This window comes from Elaeis guineensis, chromosome 12, assembly GCF_000442705.2.
Source record: "Elaeis guineensis isolate ETL-2024a chromosome 12, EG11, whole genome shotgun sequence".
Classification (NCBI taxonomy): Eukaryota; Viridiplantae; Streptophyta; class Magnoliopsida; order Arecales; family Arecaceae; genus Elaeis; species Elaeis guineensis.
In genome coordinates this window covers 18532753-18550391 of record NC_026004.2, presented here as the reverse complement: position 1 = coordinate 18550391, position 17639 = coordinate 18532753, and the positions used below count along the sequence as shown (strand labels likewise).

At 39.5% G+C, this 17639-nt stretch overlaps 1 protein-coding gene across 4 annotated transcripts in view; it reads left to right on the top strand.

The window, feature by feature from the left end:
- LOC105033497 (oxysterol-binding protein-related protein 2A) overlaps positions 1-16555 on the top strand; it is a 38615-nt gene extending 22060 nt beyond the window's left edge. For 3 of the 4 annotated variants that reach the window (XM_073246844.1, XM_073246848.1, XM_073246847.1), the window contains exons 3-11: positions 2592-2685; positions 3529-3980; positions 10788-10943; positions 13951-14118; positions 14223-14363; positions 14446-14676; positions 14786-14899; positions 15851-16048; positions 16313-16555. In XM_073246844.1, the coding sequence (XP_073102945.1) occupies positions 2592-2685; positions 3529-3980; positions 10788-10943; positions 13951-14118; positions 14223-14363; positions 14446-14676; positions 14786-14899; positions 15851-16027 (1533 nt within the window). In that variant the 3' untranslated portion in view covers positions 16028-16048; positions 16313-16555. Of the gene's footprint in view, positions 1-2591; positions 2686-3528; positions 3981-10787; positions 10944-13950; positions 14119-14222; positions 14364-14445; positions 14677-14751; positions 14900-15850; positions 16049-16312 lie in introns of those variants that run through there. The other variant, XM_073246846.1, reaches the window with a different exon arrangement.
- The last annotated feature ends 1084 nt before the right edge of the window (positions 16556-17639 follow it).

Genomic DNA, 17639 nt, shown 5'->3' with positions numbered 1-17639 from the left:
CGATCGCGGCCCTTTGCCTTCAGAGGCGGAGGCCATTGCAGATATTTCGCTCCTTCGATCTCCATTAGGATCTGCGCACGAGGAGCGGAGAGAGGGGTGTAGGAGTCATACCTGCGATGCGTCGGTCTCGGACTCTGCCGTCGGGGCGATCTCAGGCTCCACCATCGGGGCGAGACCCGTTTATCGATCGGGGGCCTGCTGGGTTCAGCAGGAGCTCGATTTTTCTTTCGCTTCTCCTTCTGGTCCTTGCTCTCGGTCAGGCGTCGGTCGGAAGCTCCTTTGTCCGCGCGCATGTATTTGTACGCGCGCTCCAGCAGTTCGGCATATGTCCGAGGGAGGGTCTTGTCCAAGAAATATGTGAATCAGGACCCCCTTAGCCTCCTCTTCATGACTGAGATCGCCATGTCTTTGTTGAGGTCTCGAACCTCAAGTGTGGCCGCGTTGAATCGGGCCACAAAGTGTCGGAGTATCTTATTTTCTCCCTGTTTGAGGGAGAAAAGACTGTCCGAGATTCGTGGCGGTTTCCGACTGGTGCTGAAATGGGCCACGAAAGAATGCTCGAGCTGTCCGAAGGAGTGGATATCTCCTGAGCGGAAGTCGGAGTACCAGGCCCTGGCAGCTTTACGAAGTGTGGCGGGGAAGCCGATGCAGAGGAGGTTATCGGTTGCCCCTTGAATTGTCATGAGAGCCTTGTAGCTCTCCAGATGATCAACTGGGTCGGTGGAGCCGTCGTAAGGCTCCACATGAGGCATTTTGAACCGACTAGGGATTGGTTCGTCGAGGATAATTCGAGAGAGAGGTTGGGTGGTCCGGAAGTCGACGTCGTTTGAAGATTTCTGACCATCCGTCTGGAGCTGGGCAAGCCGACGGTCGATTTCTTTGAACTTATGTTCGTAGTCGTCCAACCGTCGGTGTTGAGAAACTCCAGGGGTCGAACTTTCCAATGAATTTGAGAGAGAGGCGGATGGTGTCCGCGGCCGCTTCTCCTTCCTTGCTCGCTCCAGCTGGGAAGGAGAGGGACGCCAAGACTGGTGGGTGTCGCGTTGTGGCCGCCTCCCCCTTCTCGGTGGGAGTGCTTAGACGGCTGCTTTTGAGGAGGAGACGGAAGTTGACGCGGGCGTCGGCGGCTGCTTCTGGACGGCATCGGGTGCGTCGTCGGTTGTTCCACCAGCGGTTGCGGCAACTGGGTTGGTTGTTGTTGGAGGTTTTTGACCGCGTCCGTCAGAATAGTCATTTGCCGCACAATCGCCGCAATCTGTGCCTCCGTGATCACCACAAGATGCGGAGAACTGGGTTCTGCCATGGAGGGTAAAGGAGGGGTCTCTTTCCGACGGGAAGAGTGCCTCGTCGATCCGGTAGCCCTCGATCGCTGAGTCCTGGTTTTTATCATCTCGAGAGATTTTTCAAGCTCTATGGAGCTCGCTGTCTTACCGCCGCCGCGGCCGCTCCCCCTTCCTGGCGCGCCAAATCTGTTGCGGCCAATCCCCTCGTCGCCTAATCGCCGGGGATGCACACCTGCAAGGAAAGTCCTCACTGATCGGAGATGTCTTCGGCGGAGACCCTCCGACGCTCAAGTCAGAGAGAAGATTAGGCAACAGTGAAAAAATCAGGGGCTCAGCGAGAGAGAGAGCTTACCAAAATCGTTGCCTTACCCCGTTTTATAGTAGAAGGCGGTATGGTCCCGCCATTAATGGTGTAGACAACTGGGGAGTTGTCAAATCGTCGGGGGCTATCAAATCGTCGTGGATTGTCAGGTCATTGGAAGTAACCCATGTCCTTGACAGGACAACGCCCCATGGCGGTCGTATAGCATGTCCTTGGCAGGACAACAGTCCATGGCGGTTGTACGATGTTTGAATGGGTTGGCCGACTATATGTCGGTATTTGGTTGCCGGGACGTCGGATGATGACTCGAAAACACCGTCGCTGATCTGGTGCCTTGTGGAAGTCGGATGTCGGCTGCCACCCCCGACAGTGAGTCGGTGATATGGGTTCGGCCGCTCGGTCGGTTGGAAACAGTATTGGTCTGTTTGGTCGGTATACCTTTGGCTGGATATTGTCGGCAGTTATTGTCGGAGTCGTCTTTCCGCCCAGTGGATAGAGTCAGGCGTCGGTCGGATTGTTCCGAGGATAAGTCGGCGTATAGGGGTCAACCGGTATATCCCAACAAAAGGTTTCCACAAGATCGTTTGTTTATATTGAAATGAGTTTGCTATACCCAACTTTTGACATGCCTGCCACAATGTGCTGTTGAGATTTATGATGTGCTTTATTAGGTTGGCAGATTTAGTCCTAGACTTGCGCTGCTATTCTCGCTTTGCTGTGTTTTCTTTGTTCCACCAATGTAACTTATGGGTTCGACCACTCCCACTGAAAATCTCTTTTTGAGACATGTGCAGCAGGGGAATTATAGATCCTTTGTAGTCTCATTCCGTTGATGATCAAGGCAAATGATTTCGTTATTAATCTTACAGGTCTTCTTTTGTATGGGTTATGGGCCTTTCCTTTTTGTTTTTAAAGGCTGAAAGATCATTATTTTATGTCATATGTTGAAATTTTATTCTTAATGCAATATTTCTATGTTTCCTCAGGAAGTAAATGTGGAAGATGAAACAACAATCCATGGGGCCCAATTAAAGTTAATGGAAACTGAATTTTCTAGCTCTGGACATGGAAAATATAGTGGTATGGTATATGCTCATTAAATCTTTTATGTTTGATTGTCTTAAGTGTGAGCATGTTCATAAAAATAGCAATTTATGTCTTGTATAGCACAGTCGTTGTCTTCTGATTGATCCTCTTTGAGTTTTTTTTTTCCTTCGAAATTTTTTGAAGCTTCAATTTGTTGAAAACTAGAGAGGTCCTGTACTTCAGTTGTTTCCTTATAATCTATAATTCCATCAGTTTACCTTTTCAAATGATGAAGAAAAAAAATTAATACTAGTCATGGGGATTGAAATGCTACAGTTAGGAAACTGGTAAATGGATATTAGTCATGTTATTTGGCAATGCTTTTATTTAGAATGTTGTCAAACAGAAAATTTATATTGAAATGATGGCAACAAATAGTTGCATTGGAGCTTAGTGGGACTAATGTGCGCAAGGTCAGTGTGGCTTTTTTTTTTTTGAATATTTTAAACCAATAACTCAAAATCTATGTGCATGGGCGATCACAACATTATGTGTGGGCCAAAAAATATTGTTGTCACCCAGTCACACCATCTGTTTAGTGCTTGAGTATGAATGGAAGAGTTGATTTTCTTTATAGGCATTTCATGTGAATTGAATGATGCTAGAAGATATGCGGATGTTTCGCGTGCAATTAGACCGACTTAATTGACTCGTGAATGCATGGTGATGTGAAACAATGTTCATAATTAGGCCAACTTGCATTTTTATGTAGTGTTATGACTCTAGTAGCTATTGAACTTGCTGCTAATATCTCATTTGAAAATTGATATACTGCTTATTTTTCTTGATTGCATTTAAGATGTTTATTCTGTTCTCATGTTTCCCAATTTTGTCCAGAGTACAGTACAACAGAATCATCTGAGGATGTGGAAAAGCAAGAAGAATTTGATGAGTTGTCAGATGAAGATGAACGTTCCTTTTTTGATACAGAGGAGTGTTTTAGTGACTCATTTGATACGTGTGCTTCCATGACAAGGGATACAAACCATGCAGGTCAGAATTGCAGAAGTGAGAATAGCACATGTGATGTGGAGATGATGCACGCTGAAATAGAACATAATGTTCATCATGCATTTCCTCATGTCGAAAGAAGGAAGAAATTGCCAGAACCTATTGAGAAGGAGAAAGGTGTTAGCCTCTGGTCAATGATTAAAGATAATGTTGGAAAGGATCTGACTCGAGTTTGTCTACCAGTTTACTTTAATGAGCCACTATCATCCCTTCAGAAGTGTTTTGAGGACTTGGAATATTCATATCTCTTGGACCAAGCTTATGAATATGGGAAGATGGTAAAATCATAATCGGAACTTTTCTTGCATTTCATCTTTGACATGAATTATATGTTTCTAGCTTGATATATATCTTGGATCTAGCTTATGAATATACAAAATGCAAAGGACACACTTTGAATATGCCTTGTGTCTTATCTTTGATATCAATGGTATGTTTGTAGCTTAATGACATAGAAGATGATAAAAAAAAGATTAAAATCCTCAGCTTCATGAAATTCTGCCCATTTAATTATTCGTCCAACCTAGTTATCATTTATATCCTATAAGATGTATGCATATGTCACTTGTGTGTCATAACCTTCTGTTAAGTGAATTTGTGTCCATATTATATATTTAGTCACATAAAATTTTTATGAGATTAGATCACTTATTCTTGATAACTGCCTTATATAGTTATATAAGAATTATGTGCTGCAGATTATTATGGATTTTATGATGGTTTATAACGGACTATCGGCATGTGTTTCATACTTGAATTATTTCTTATATAGGTATATAGATTCAGAAATTTTCCCTTGATAGTTGATTCTTTGTGTTACTACGTCTTGATAGCTTGCATGTCAATTTTATGAAAGCAAGATATCATCCTTTTGGGTGTTCTAGTGTGTTAGGGACAACTGGACGGCAAAATTGTGGTGAACTAAGACGGTATGGATATGACCTTACCATAGGAGATGCTTGGGTATGTTTTGAAGGTTTAGAAAGGAGGTAAAAGTCATGTAATGGCAAAGATAGTTCATGGAAAAGGATTCGCAGAGCTAATCCCAAGTAGTTGGGATAAGTCTTGCTTGATGATTATGGTTAGTCCTTTGGATCACGATTCATCTTTCCTTGGAACTCTAATCACATCAGGATGCATCTTATGAGACTTGCACCTGCACAACTGCTGTTGCTACTACAGTGTTAAACAAATATTTTGAATGTTGGAGTTCTGTCACTTGTGGACACTCAGGCATGTCATGACAGCATCTGGCATTTCAAAGATGGAGTGTGTTGCTTACATCAGCTAAAAATGTGGGCCCTTGGATTTTTTTAAGTGTCCTGCCAATGAACACCTTAGGACAAATGATGTTAGCTGAATTTCATCTAAGTGCTAAATGATACTAATCTCAAGTGTTTGAGCTTGTTTATGAGGTGGCACACCTTGTTCTTCTTTTCATTTAATACTAATATGGCACTAAAGTAGGTCTTATTTACTTACAGTGATGTTGACTCGTTAACCCAGTATGGTAGTTAGCATATCTATGTGTGCACGCAATGCTTTCAAATTGTTTTGTGTCTCATCTTAGGTTTTTAGGAAATTGAAGTATAGGGCGCATTAGGCATGCTGGACTCTTGGCACATACCAAATGTCCAGGTAATATTGTCAATGCTACCTTTGTAACACCCGGCCCATTTGGGCCTTGGACCAGGCCTAAAAATCTAGAAGCCCAAAGCCCATACAAAAAAAAAAAAACAGAACGGAAAGAAGACTCCTGATAGGAGTCTTCTTCTCCGATGAATCCCGGACGGAAAGGGAGTCCTAGGACCATCAGAGCCCTAGGACTCTCTATAAACAGGCCTCCCCCTCCTTCACGAGCCTCCACCGGCGATCGTTGAGCTCAATTCCTCCCCTTTTTCTTTTGGAAGCCACGGCACACTCTTCTTGTGTTCGTCGAAAATCGAAGGTCGAAGAGGCCACCAGAGTTCAGGTAAGGGTTCAATCTTTCTTTCTCTCCCTCTTTTCTTTCTTCCCATGGTTTTAGACTCCTCGTCGGCAGTCGGGATCGTCGGAAATTCCATGAATCATGAAACCTCTGTTCGGCCAAAATTTTTTCCTCACTTTTCCGGCCACCGGCTCTGTCGGTTGTGGCGTCTCATCCTCGAGATCGGACCCCCATCTCTCTCTCTCACTTTCTTTGAGTGCTTGGCTGCCGGCGACCGGCCAATGGCCGAAAATCATGAAGAAAGGGGACGGATCCGCTGTTTTTCGAGAATTTTTTTTTAAAAAAAGAAGGAAAGCTTGCCGGTCGAACCTCGTCGCCGGCTAGCTTATGTGGTCGACCGTCGCAGTCGAACCTCCGACCGAGCCACTACCCTCATCGGAGCCAAGTCGAAACCCCTCGGCCCGTCCCATGTTTCGGCCCAAGGGGGGTCGCGGAAAGAAGGAAAAGAAAAGAAGAAAAGAAAAAAAGAAAAAGAAAAAAAAAGAGAAAAAAAAAGAAAAAGAGGAGAAAAAAAAATAGAAAAAAAAGAAAGAAAAAAATTTCTCTCTCCTCTCTCTTCCTCTTTTCCTCTCTCCTCTCTCTACTTTCTCTCTCTAGATTCTCTCTCTACTTTCTCTCTAGAATCTCTCTTTAGGATCTTTTTACTCTCTTTCTCTCTCTAATTGCATCACGGATCCTAGGACAAACTTGAGATGAAAATATGATGAACTGAGAGTGCTTTGAAATTTATGCAGTAGATTGGATCCCAGCCCGGTCTTTATTCGAAATTTATAACATCGATCATGGTTAATTTATATTGAGTCACCTTGATATGATCTCTGATAATCTCGATCATGATTGCCTCGTCTGAAGGATACAAAGATTTTTTCTCTCTAAAATTTTTTCTCTAAAATTCTCTTCATGAATTTTCTCTCTATAAATTTTGTGGACCAATGGAGGGTCCAGATACTCAGACAAATCTCGATTTTGGGTAATCCTAGGAGAAGTCCTGGATTTGTGTTATTAGGATCGATTATCGATAATTTCTTCATGATTTTTATATTTGATTAGGATCATGAAGAGATGTGATTGTCTGCATAAGATATCAAGTGGAATATCTTGTTAGAGAAATTCATAAATCAAAGAAGAACATTGATTTCTGTGTTTGGATCAGTCACTGGTAAAGGTAAGAATCCTTGTACATGATCATCATTATATATATGCTATTTTACCGTTGATCTTGCATTATTGGTTTTGCATCGTTGGATTTAAGATCGATGAATTTGCTATATCCGAGACACCGTTATTTGCTTATATGATTTTTGAGCATGAGTATATTATGTCAATATATATATATCAGTGATTGATGGCATGATTATATGGATATGACATATCTAATTTGATCACAATGTAAATCGGAATTGATTTGGTGAAATCAACATATAATGATTAAATGAAAAAAAGATATAGTTTGGACTAGCTTTGTCATGTGAAACAGCCCGTCAGGAGCTTATGCTTGGGACAGCCCCCACTGGCTTATACGTGGATCAGCCGGTCAGGAGCTCATGCTTGGGACAGCCCGCCAGGAGCTTATGTTTAGGATAGCCCCCCACGGGCTTTCGTACATGGGATAGCTTGCCAGGAGCTTATGTCTGGGAACAGCCCGTCAGGAGCTTATGCTTGGGATAGCCCCATGGGCTTATATGTGGATCAGCCGATCAGAAGCTTATGCCTGGGATAGCCCGCCAGGAGCTTATGAGTGAAAATTTGATCGGATAAAAATTGAGGCATAGTGTTGGTTAGTCCAGAGCCAAAAAGAAAAAGGTTAAAAATCATGTGATAATAAAAAGAGAAATGAAAGGCGACATGAAATAATTGTTGAACAAAAGTATTTCACATGATGCATCTCTTTTGACAAGACAGATAATTTATAGATATTTGCATTATTCCGTATATTGAACATGGGATTTTATGTTTTATTGCTTATTCTTATTTTCAGATTATATTATTATATTGGTGTGATATGATAATTCTTATTGGGCTGTAAAGCTCACACCCCTTCATTTTTTTTTCTTCTCAGAGTTATGGAACGCTCGTGATTGGTTATAGTTTGGATTGCGGGTGAGCAGATGAATAAATAGAATATCATGATATCTGATCAGAGGATTGAAAGAATTTCAATTGTAATTATGCAAGTTTTACTAGTTATTATTGAAATTAGATATTATGGATGTTGAGGTTGTAAGGAATTATTTTTGGCCTTGCATATTCTTTAGGATTTGCTCTAAGGAGTGTGCGACCATCACGTATCTGAATCGACTGTTGGGTTCGGGGCGTGACAACCTTGCTTTTATCTCTTTTTCTTCTTTTTCTTCCACTTCATTAATAAGTCTGATAGGCTAAGTTACACCGTGTTACTATCTATACTACATTCATTTAACTAATGCCTCTTACCTAACTCCAAAACTCTCAGTCAGAAGCTCCTCCACCTATTCACATACAATTCCGTAAATCCCTCATAATTGGCAAGCTAGTCCACCAAACTATTCTCCTTTTGCAATCTGCGAGTTATTTTGAAATCTTGCAGTTTGCCACATATGTCCTGGGACATGAAGTGAATTTCTTTTTTGCCAGAAGTACCACCAGTTATGTAATCTACCACCAAGATTCATATGCCCTTGTCAGCCAGTTCATTCAGCCCTTTTTTTATTGGAGTCCCACCTTTTGAACTTCGCTGAAACTTGTGAAGTTACCCTGCATTTATATTTAAATTGACATCCAGCTTTATAGTTTCTAAGGCTGTCCTCCTCCTCTGCATGTTGTTATTGTGAACATTCAATCCACCTGTACATAATTTATTAAGATGATTTAAGCAGCGTGCACATCGGTGACCACTTGATGCCACTGTTGGACCCGACGTGACCTAGACTGATTTGTTTTACCCCATCTTGAGCCTGCATATATCCATCTTGTTGGCTAGCTTAAAATGTTCTCTCTTTTTAGGGCTCTTTATTGCCCATGATAAATTTGGGTGTTGTGATTGCTGAAAACTGATAGTAAAATCTTTAAATGCTTGACTATCCATTACTTGTCCTCATAACCTCCCCCCCCCCTCCCCAATCAAATGTTTGTGCTGCAGCATTTATGCATATCAATGGGCTCTGATCATGTCATGAGGCAGTCTGAAAAAAATTTGGAGTTACAAGCATCTTTTTAGTCCTTGTTCTCCTCCTTGTAAAGATGACCTCATTAACACAAGGGGGATTATAAAATCTAGACTCAGTCTAGGTGGTTTGAGCACTGGCTAGTTCCTTGCAGATTGATTTAGGAATGTGGCATCAATTATAATGAGCAAGTTACAATTATGAAGGATGATCTTTGATCCGATTTCATTATTTCAATGAATTGAGTGGTGGTTTGCTGATGTTTTTCTCAAAAAAAAAAAAAAAGAAAGAAAAAGGAGTATGGCATTTGTGCATGCGCTAACTCTTTTATGTTTGGCCTTTTTGTCAATGGATTGGAGAATGCTTTTCTTCATTGGTGACAGCTGTCAGGAAGTCTATATGCTGCTTTCCTTTTTACCCTCCAATCTAAGAATGCAGCATTAGTTGCATTCATAATGCCTTTTTGCCCTTGCAATTTCTCCTCTAATCATACATTTTGTTAAATTTTATGCTCAAGATTTCTGTTGTCCAATTTAGATATCAATCTTTTAAGGTTTTACAAGTTTAAATGAAAGGTATAAATTCACTCAATTACATCAACGTAAATAATTGCCATAATGCTTAAGAAATGAACGAAATGGAATTTGAACATCTTTTTTTTTTTTTGTTAAAGAAAATAGAATTTGAACATCACTAGGGGAACTTTGCCCCTTTCCTCTAATCCTGTGATTCTATGTTGAATTTTCTTTTGAGAATATTGAACAAATTTATTGAATTGACTCAACCCTAGTTTTCCAAGTCAGTACATGCTCTTTCCTTTTTTTGCTTTTGTGGTTAAACAATATATGCTTTACATTTCATGTAATTTGCAATCTTCTTATCTTCTATGCATTGTCGTGCACTATTTTCTAGTCGTATATCTTTGTTGCTGTGCTTTCCTATTACTAATTCTCTTACGATTTTATTATTGTATTGACAGCTTGTGATCAATTTTTACATAGTTGAAAAGGTTCATTGAACCGGTATCAGAGGGTGTACTGGCCAACAATCAGTTTGGCATGGTATGGGTTCGTAATGTGCCATTCCGGGTCGTATCGAAATAAGGGAGCCAGAGGGGGAGAGGGTGGAAGAGAGGGTCAAGGGAAATCCTAAGCCCAACCCTCGGAGAGAGAGAGAGAGAGAGGAAGGGGGCGCTCATGAACTGGAGTGTTTGTGAGAGAACGAAGGGAAACCCTAAACCTAACCTCGGAGGGAGGGATGGAGGGAGGGGGAGGGGGGGGGGGGGAGAGAGAGGAACTCACTGGTGGCCATCAAAACCCTCGGGGTAGGTGGTGTTTGCGAGTGGAGGGAGGGAGTGCTCTCTTGAAACACTGCGATGCTTGGGGGGGGGGCGGGGGAGTTGGAGAGGCATGAATTGATGGAGGTTTTTAAGCAAACCAGGGTTGGAGAGGGGTTTTATAACCAAACTGACTTGATCATGCTGAACTATTTCGAGTTGGCATTGGCCATAATGAACCACTTGGTTCAAGTCAGTTTGGCAAACCATGGTTGAACATGTGATGCATGTGAGCTTACTAAACAGCCGGTGTTTGTCTTTTCCTTTTGTTGGAATCTTTTTATTATGTCAATTATTCCCAAAATTGTTCCTTCTGTTAACAGGCATTGTTTGGATTTATGGAATTTATAGCTATAATAAAGTTTCTACTTTTTTATGTGTGATTCCTCTTGTGAATTAAATCGGTGGATACTTTTTCTTAAACTGAAAAAGTAGTTTCCTTCTGCAAAGATGCACTTTTTGATGGCTTTCAGTATAATTTCAAAATCCATTTCTGGGATTGTCATGGGTTTTTAATTGTTTACAGAGGCTTGTATGTAAAAAAAACATTACCAGAACTCAGTAATAATGTACTTCTGTGACATTTTTAATAATATTATTGTTATCTCTTTGTATCTAGGGGAATGCCCTCATGAGAATTTTGAAAGTAGCTGCATTTGCTGTCTCTGGATATGCTTCTTCTGATGGCCGACTCTGCAAACCATTCAATCCTTTGTTAGGAGAAACATATGAAGCTGAGTATGTTGAGAAGGGGGTTCGTTTCTTCTCAGAGAAGGTTAGTTATTATTAACTAATCTATCTAAAATGGTATGAGATATCTCTCACTATGGCAAATGATATTTCTTCCAATCTTTACTTTTTCCAGTATCAGTGAGCATCATATCTTTGTCAGATTGGGATTAATCTGTATCAGAAGGATTTCTTTTCTAGGATTTTTGCCTATACGCTGCTTAAAAATCTCCTACCCTCCAAAAAATATCAACCCTAATTTGTTTTGACTGGGTTGAGATTAATTTTATGACCTTAATTATTATAAATTTGGAAAACTTTGTGGGCTATATCTGAAATGTTGTCCCAATGGTTGGGCTGTCAAATAGATGAGTTGTTTGCGAGCAGCTCATGTTCGACTCAGACAGTTCAAATTCATTCTGCCCAGTAAACAAGCCTTGCTAGGGCTAGGCTAGGCTTGGCTGTCTCTTGCTTGGCTTGATTAGGCTCAAAATAGAAACAAATAAATAATTAATATATATATATTATTATATGTCAATAATAATTTATAAATAAGAATATGTTGTTTTCATTTATTGGTTAAAGGCTAACATAATCTATATAAAATGTATTTTGAAATAGGTCATTGAGATAATGTAGTGTAAATTAGTGCAAAACATACATATTTATGAAAGCCTTAAAGGACCTTCAACTCTCACCAGTTCTCTTAAATGAGCTGGTCATAAGCAGCTCAAGTTTGGATCAAGCTCGGGTGCATTACAAAATGAGCTTGAACTTGAGCTAGGTTTGGCTTACTCTTTAGAAGGCCTAGATTTTATGTACCTTCAGTTTTTGAGGGGTGTTTAAGAAATTAAGGACTTCTGGAGAAGTGGACATGTGAAAATTTTATATTGTCCAAGCTACTTTTTGTTTGGAAGACAGTCTAAACCCCAGTGGGTGGGGGGGAGCATTTCTTCAAGTTTCATATTTTTGGTGGAAAATATATGCAACTTTAAGACTTTTGAGACTAGGGGCATGTGTATATGCATATCTCACTTTTCGAGATGTATTTTTTTTTTTCAAAAAAAAAAGAGCTCTTCGAGGTTTGGAGGGTGTATTTGCAAAAATCCATTTTCTTTGGTTATTAGCTCTAAAATTGAAGCACAATGAATCTTGATAGATACCCTTTTTTTGTGAAACTAAAGTTTATCATTGAATTTTGTGAAGTGTCTTGGCAATCATTCTCTAAATTGCTATTGGATGATAATGCTTGTTAATGAAATAACTTATGCTATTAAGTATTCAGTCTCATATACCCTAAGGCATGTTGTTTTCTATCATGTAAGTTAGGATTTGAGGCTCTTGATTACTTTTCATTTTATTGCTTGCATCATTATTTTAAAGCTTATTGTAGTTCACTTTTTCTAAGTTATTTGATAATATTCCGAACTGTCAAAGAGTCTAAGATGCATTCACCCAGGTTAAGATTTGCATCCTTGAGATATGGTCATCTTCCTTACTGGGCGTGATACTTAATACTCAAAGTTCTTGGTTTTTTCATAAGTTTTGAAGTTGTACGTTGAGGATTTGATGCTTAATGTGGCAAGAAGGCCAAGGAATTAGAGATGTGGTATTCCTGTTAAAATTGCAAGTCATGTTGTGAAATATATTGGTCTAAATGCCATTCATCTTGATTGCTTAGTTAATCAGCTCAGTTAAAGATCTAATCTTGCTCTTGGGATCCTTTTGTTTATGTATTTATTTAATTATTTTTTGTTTTGGTATGTGTGAGAGAGAGAGAGATGTGGGACATTGCATTTCAATCCTATGATGTTGGAACTTGCCCATCAATTATGTAGTTTTATTTATCCACATGGGTCTTTCTCCCATTTTCTCATAAAATAAAAGTGAATAAACTTGCTCTCTCAAATTCTTTTCAGAAGTGCTATCATGATGGATATTCACAAATTTCACAATTATCGACATTCATATCCTGTTGCTGCAAAAACATATAACTGCAAAACAATCAATCAAAGTTTGCTGTACCGGTTGATATCATATCATATCGAATGTACTATACTGGTACCGAATTGGGATGCAGTCTTGTACCATACCAACACTTGGTACATCTCTTGACCTCTTGTACCATCCTACATATTGACACTGTAATATGATGGTATTAGTACGGGGTCCAGTACCAAGATGGCGAACCTTGCAGTCGATTGTATAATATGTAGTTCTCTCTCATTACTTGCTATAAGGCCTTGAATGTAGGTATTCATGATCAGTTCATTAGCTGTTCATCTAGTCACTAGTTTCTCAGAGTCACTCAGAAAAACGTAAGCTAGTCTGAAAGAGTTTGTGAAGACTCTATCCCTTAATTTGGTTCTAACCTAAGAAACTTTCACTTTTTGAGCTTTTTTTGGAAATAAGCATCAATCACCTTGAATGTCTTTTCAGTTTTGTCATATTCTGTCTTTTTTTGTAGTATTTTCAATAATCTTTATTCATTGCCAAATTATATGTGAATCCTGACCCTTCGAGTGTGAATATAACTATATGTAATTAATTTACATATATCAGATTTTTTAGTTAGATTATGTTTCTTTTGGAGTGTTCGCTAATTACGTATTCACAAGATAGCCGCTTTCATGTTGGCCTGTTTAGATGCTGACTGGTAAGATTTTCATGTGGGGGCTGTTCTTCTGAACATACACTAGAAGTTGTTGATTGAAAAACAGTTAGTAGTTGGAGGGGCATAAGTAGTTAATTCCATCAACATGATAAAGGGGCATGATTTATAACCATGGCCAGTGTCTTTGAATTAGTCTAGTTGATTTCTTTCCACAACATAACATGCAAGCCCTTTTATGCAACCAACTACATCCAAGCATGCTTAACATGAATATTGCCTTCAGAAAACTTGCCCAATTTGTCTTGTGCCCTTGTCTTTTGAAACTCTGTTTATGATGAATTTGGTTTTCTTTAACTCCATATGTTAAATTTTTTATAACTCAGATGCACGAGAGGGTTTTGTATTTGGATATGAGCCTGTTCATCATTTCCATTAATAGGTCAGTCACCACCCCATGCTAATTGCCTGCCACTGTGAAGGCAAAGGTTGGAAGTTTTGGGGTGACAGCAATCTCAGGTCAAAATTTTGGGGGCGATCTATTCAACTAGATCCAGTTGGCATTTTGACCCTGGAATTTGATGATGGTGAAATATTTCAATGGAGTAAGGTGTGTAGTGTAATTGTCCTCTTAAGGTTCCAGAAGCTCAATTTTTTTAACTGTGATCACATTCTGCCATGTCAAGCAATTGATGATGTGCTTCTCTATTTCAGGTTACAACCACTATTTACAACCTCATCCTTGGTAAAGTATACTGTGATCATCATGGAACAATGAGCATACGAGGCAACCGCCAATATTCTTGTAAACTCAAGTTTAAAGAGCAGTCTCTCCTTGACCGCAATCCTCGCCAAGTAAGAAGTACATTGCTGAGTCATGCATTTGATCATACTTATTGAGCCTTCCTACTGAAAAAGAGCTAATTATGCGCTGCAGGTGCAAGGCTTTGTTGAGGATGTTGTGGGAACTAAAGTAGCCACCTTAATAGGAAGATGGGATGACAGCATGTACTATGTTAAAGGAGATCATATTTCCAAGATTAAGGGTTCTAATCTAACACAGAGTGCTTCCTTGCTATGGAAAAGGAACAAGCCTCCTACTAATCCCACTCGGTACAACTTGTCATCATTTGCCATTACACTAAACGAGCTAACTTCTGAACTGCAGGTAGAGATGACGCATAATGTCTGCTCAGTAACTTTTACATTTTTTACTCTTATTCATCTCTATTTTCTGTTCTAGTTATCTGATCCCAAATATTTGATCACGGATTAAGGAAAAACTTCCACCTACGGACTCAAGACTCCGTCCAGACCAGCGGCATCTGGAGAATGGGGAATATGAGAAGGCAAATGCAGAGAAGCTACGATTGGAGAAAAGGCAGCGAATGGTACCCTCCGCCCCCCCCCTCTCTCTCTCTCATGCGTGCTTGCACTCAAGTTTTTCACAGAGAATTATCATCTCACCTGCATTTGTAGTGTATCAGACTTGTTGTGCTTGTAAACCAGTATCAAAGGGAATCTTCAGAATATTGTCCCTTGTATGAATTCCATGGTCCCAAATTGCTATAGAGTATACTGGGAGTGAGTCCTGCTGCGGTTCCTTGAGTTTAAGACAAGCTGAACTCTAGGATCTTATTCTTTTCTTTTTTTCTTCTTTGGGAAACCAGCTGGTCTTTGCATTCTAGTGCAGAGACAAGCCTAGAAAATTAGCAAACAAGAGTTAAACTAAACTGGAAGGCTGATGGACATCCCACTGAATAGAAACTTGTTTAATGCTCCAAAATTGCTGCCCGGATTGCCAGTTTATTTGCTTCACAGAAGACATGGCTTGCTGTAAAGGCTTGCAAATTAAGAGAGAGATTCGAGATCGAAGAGGATGGTAGTCATTGGCAACATTAGGAAAGTTATTATCCAGTTTATAACAGTTGACACGTAACTTTCTAACCGCACAGTCTGTAATACATCTGCTATATAGATTAATCTTTTCCATGCTGCATGAAGTTAAAGCAACAGGAACAGTACAGTCAAGTAGATGAAGGCCCACAAACACTTAAAACTCTGGGGTCTTTGCTTGGTTAACTTCATCAACCAGAGCTTAAACATTGCCAAAAAGGATGGCAAAATGCTCTAGTTTCTCTAATTGTGGTACCAATAATTCTCACCAAAGTACTACATAGAGGCATGGCAAAGGGTTATTGTTGTGGAGAAATTGAATCTCTGTTTTGGTCCCTAATATCTAGCTGTAAGCACATGGCCTCATCATGTAGACGATAACTGCATCTATGTGATGCTCATTATGTGGTGTTTTGACATTTACTGCATGGTCATTGGTTTTGCAGTCAAGGAAATTGCAAGAGAATGGTTGGAAGCCAAGATGGTTCCGAAGAGACAGTGAAGATGGTACATACCGTTATATTGGTGGGTACTGGGAAGCAAGAGAAGAAAAGAAGTGGGATGGATGCCCGAATATATTTGGCGAAATTTTGGAGGATACAAATTTTTCTTCCTGCGAATAAGAACACTGAACACTCAATGAGGTAAATGCTCCACTTCTTAACTTGCTGCAGACTCTGTAATTCCAAGCAGGGCTAGCCACTGAAAACATGTAACCCACCCACGGGGCCATCTGATGTGGCACCTGTCTAGCTTCTCACAGTTCACCTTAGAAGCTGTCCACTGATTGTGAGGCATATGAAGTTGAAAAGCCATTGGTTTTTGTTTATTTATATTTTTTCTCTGTTAATTTATTGCTTCCTTATTGCAACAGCAATATGCTTACAGTCCATATATTATAATTGCAGATCCATTAGGGGCAGTGCTGTCAATGGTTGGTCTGTTAACAACGTAATTTTAATCCTTTACCTTAGACAAGGCGAAGTCCGAGCTAGGTAAATTTTGCTAGCAATAGCATGGTTATGAAAATATGCAGATTACCTTATGTGATGACGATAAAACAGTCATCCCAATTTTTTCCCCATCCAAATGTTATTATTTGATGTACGTTTTCCATTGTTTCATCTATAATGTCATATTTTAACTGCCAACTATTGTGTATGACATTTTTTCGATGTGATCTGGACTTTTAAACAAGGATTACCATTGTAATATATATTTACTTAATCTCTGCCCAACTGTTTCTACATTGCACATGCACGTATTTTTTTTTTTTTTTGGCCTTATTCTTTCTGGGAGTGTATTGCAGTTTTCTATTCTGATCAAAAAGTGCATGGTGGGCCTTCCAACAGATTGATCTGTAACATTCATCATGATACATGCCCCACAAAAGAAAGAACAGTAAAGAAAAGGAACTCTCCATACAATCAAACAACCCCAAAAAGACTTGGTGTGAATGGATCTCTGAGTGTTACTTTCTCATCGGATTCGTCTGTAATGTTGGCTCGGTGATCTGAATAAATATCGAATCTTAACAATAATTATAGTTGAAATGAAAACTAAGGTAAAAAATAAAAATCTTTCTGCATTTTATCTTGATTAGCAAATATTTTTCTGCATCTTCACTTTCAACAGTATCAATTTTGTGGATTGTTGCAGTATCCCTTCCGGCTACTGAAATTTGGTCAGATCTCGTTGCGTTTTTGCCTCCAAATGGCAAAACACCAACATGGTGCCAAATTTTCTGCTAAAGTCCATTTACTGGCAGCTATTTTACCTTTTTTTTAATCTCTCTCTCTCTCACAATTGTGGGAAATGAGTTCTTCAAGTTCGGAAGGTTGGGAAAGGGAAGAATTTGGTATTGGTAGTGGTGGCTTGAAAACATGCCATTTTCATCTTTCAGCTGTAGGAAAGATATCATAGAGTTGTGCAAATCCAAGGAGTTTTTGGATGTGCCTTAATTATGATATAAGAAGTCCCGTTTAGTGGATTTTGTTTTAATGGATTTGATGTTACAATGGGAAGGATAATGAAGAGTATTTTTTATTTTTTTATAGTTTGATGGACCAGAAGGAAAGTATAGAGTATAAGATATCTCGATTCAAAAATTAGCTTGTCGGGATAAAAAGATAATTTGTTTTAAGGAGAGAGAAAGGAAGATGTAGCAGATTTTTAGTTATATCTTGTTTGATAATGATTATTCTGATTTTTTCTGACCAATAGACCTAATGAATG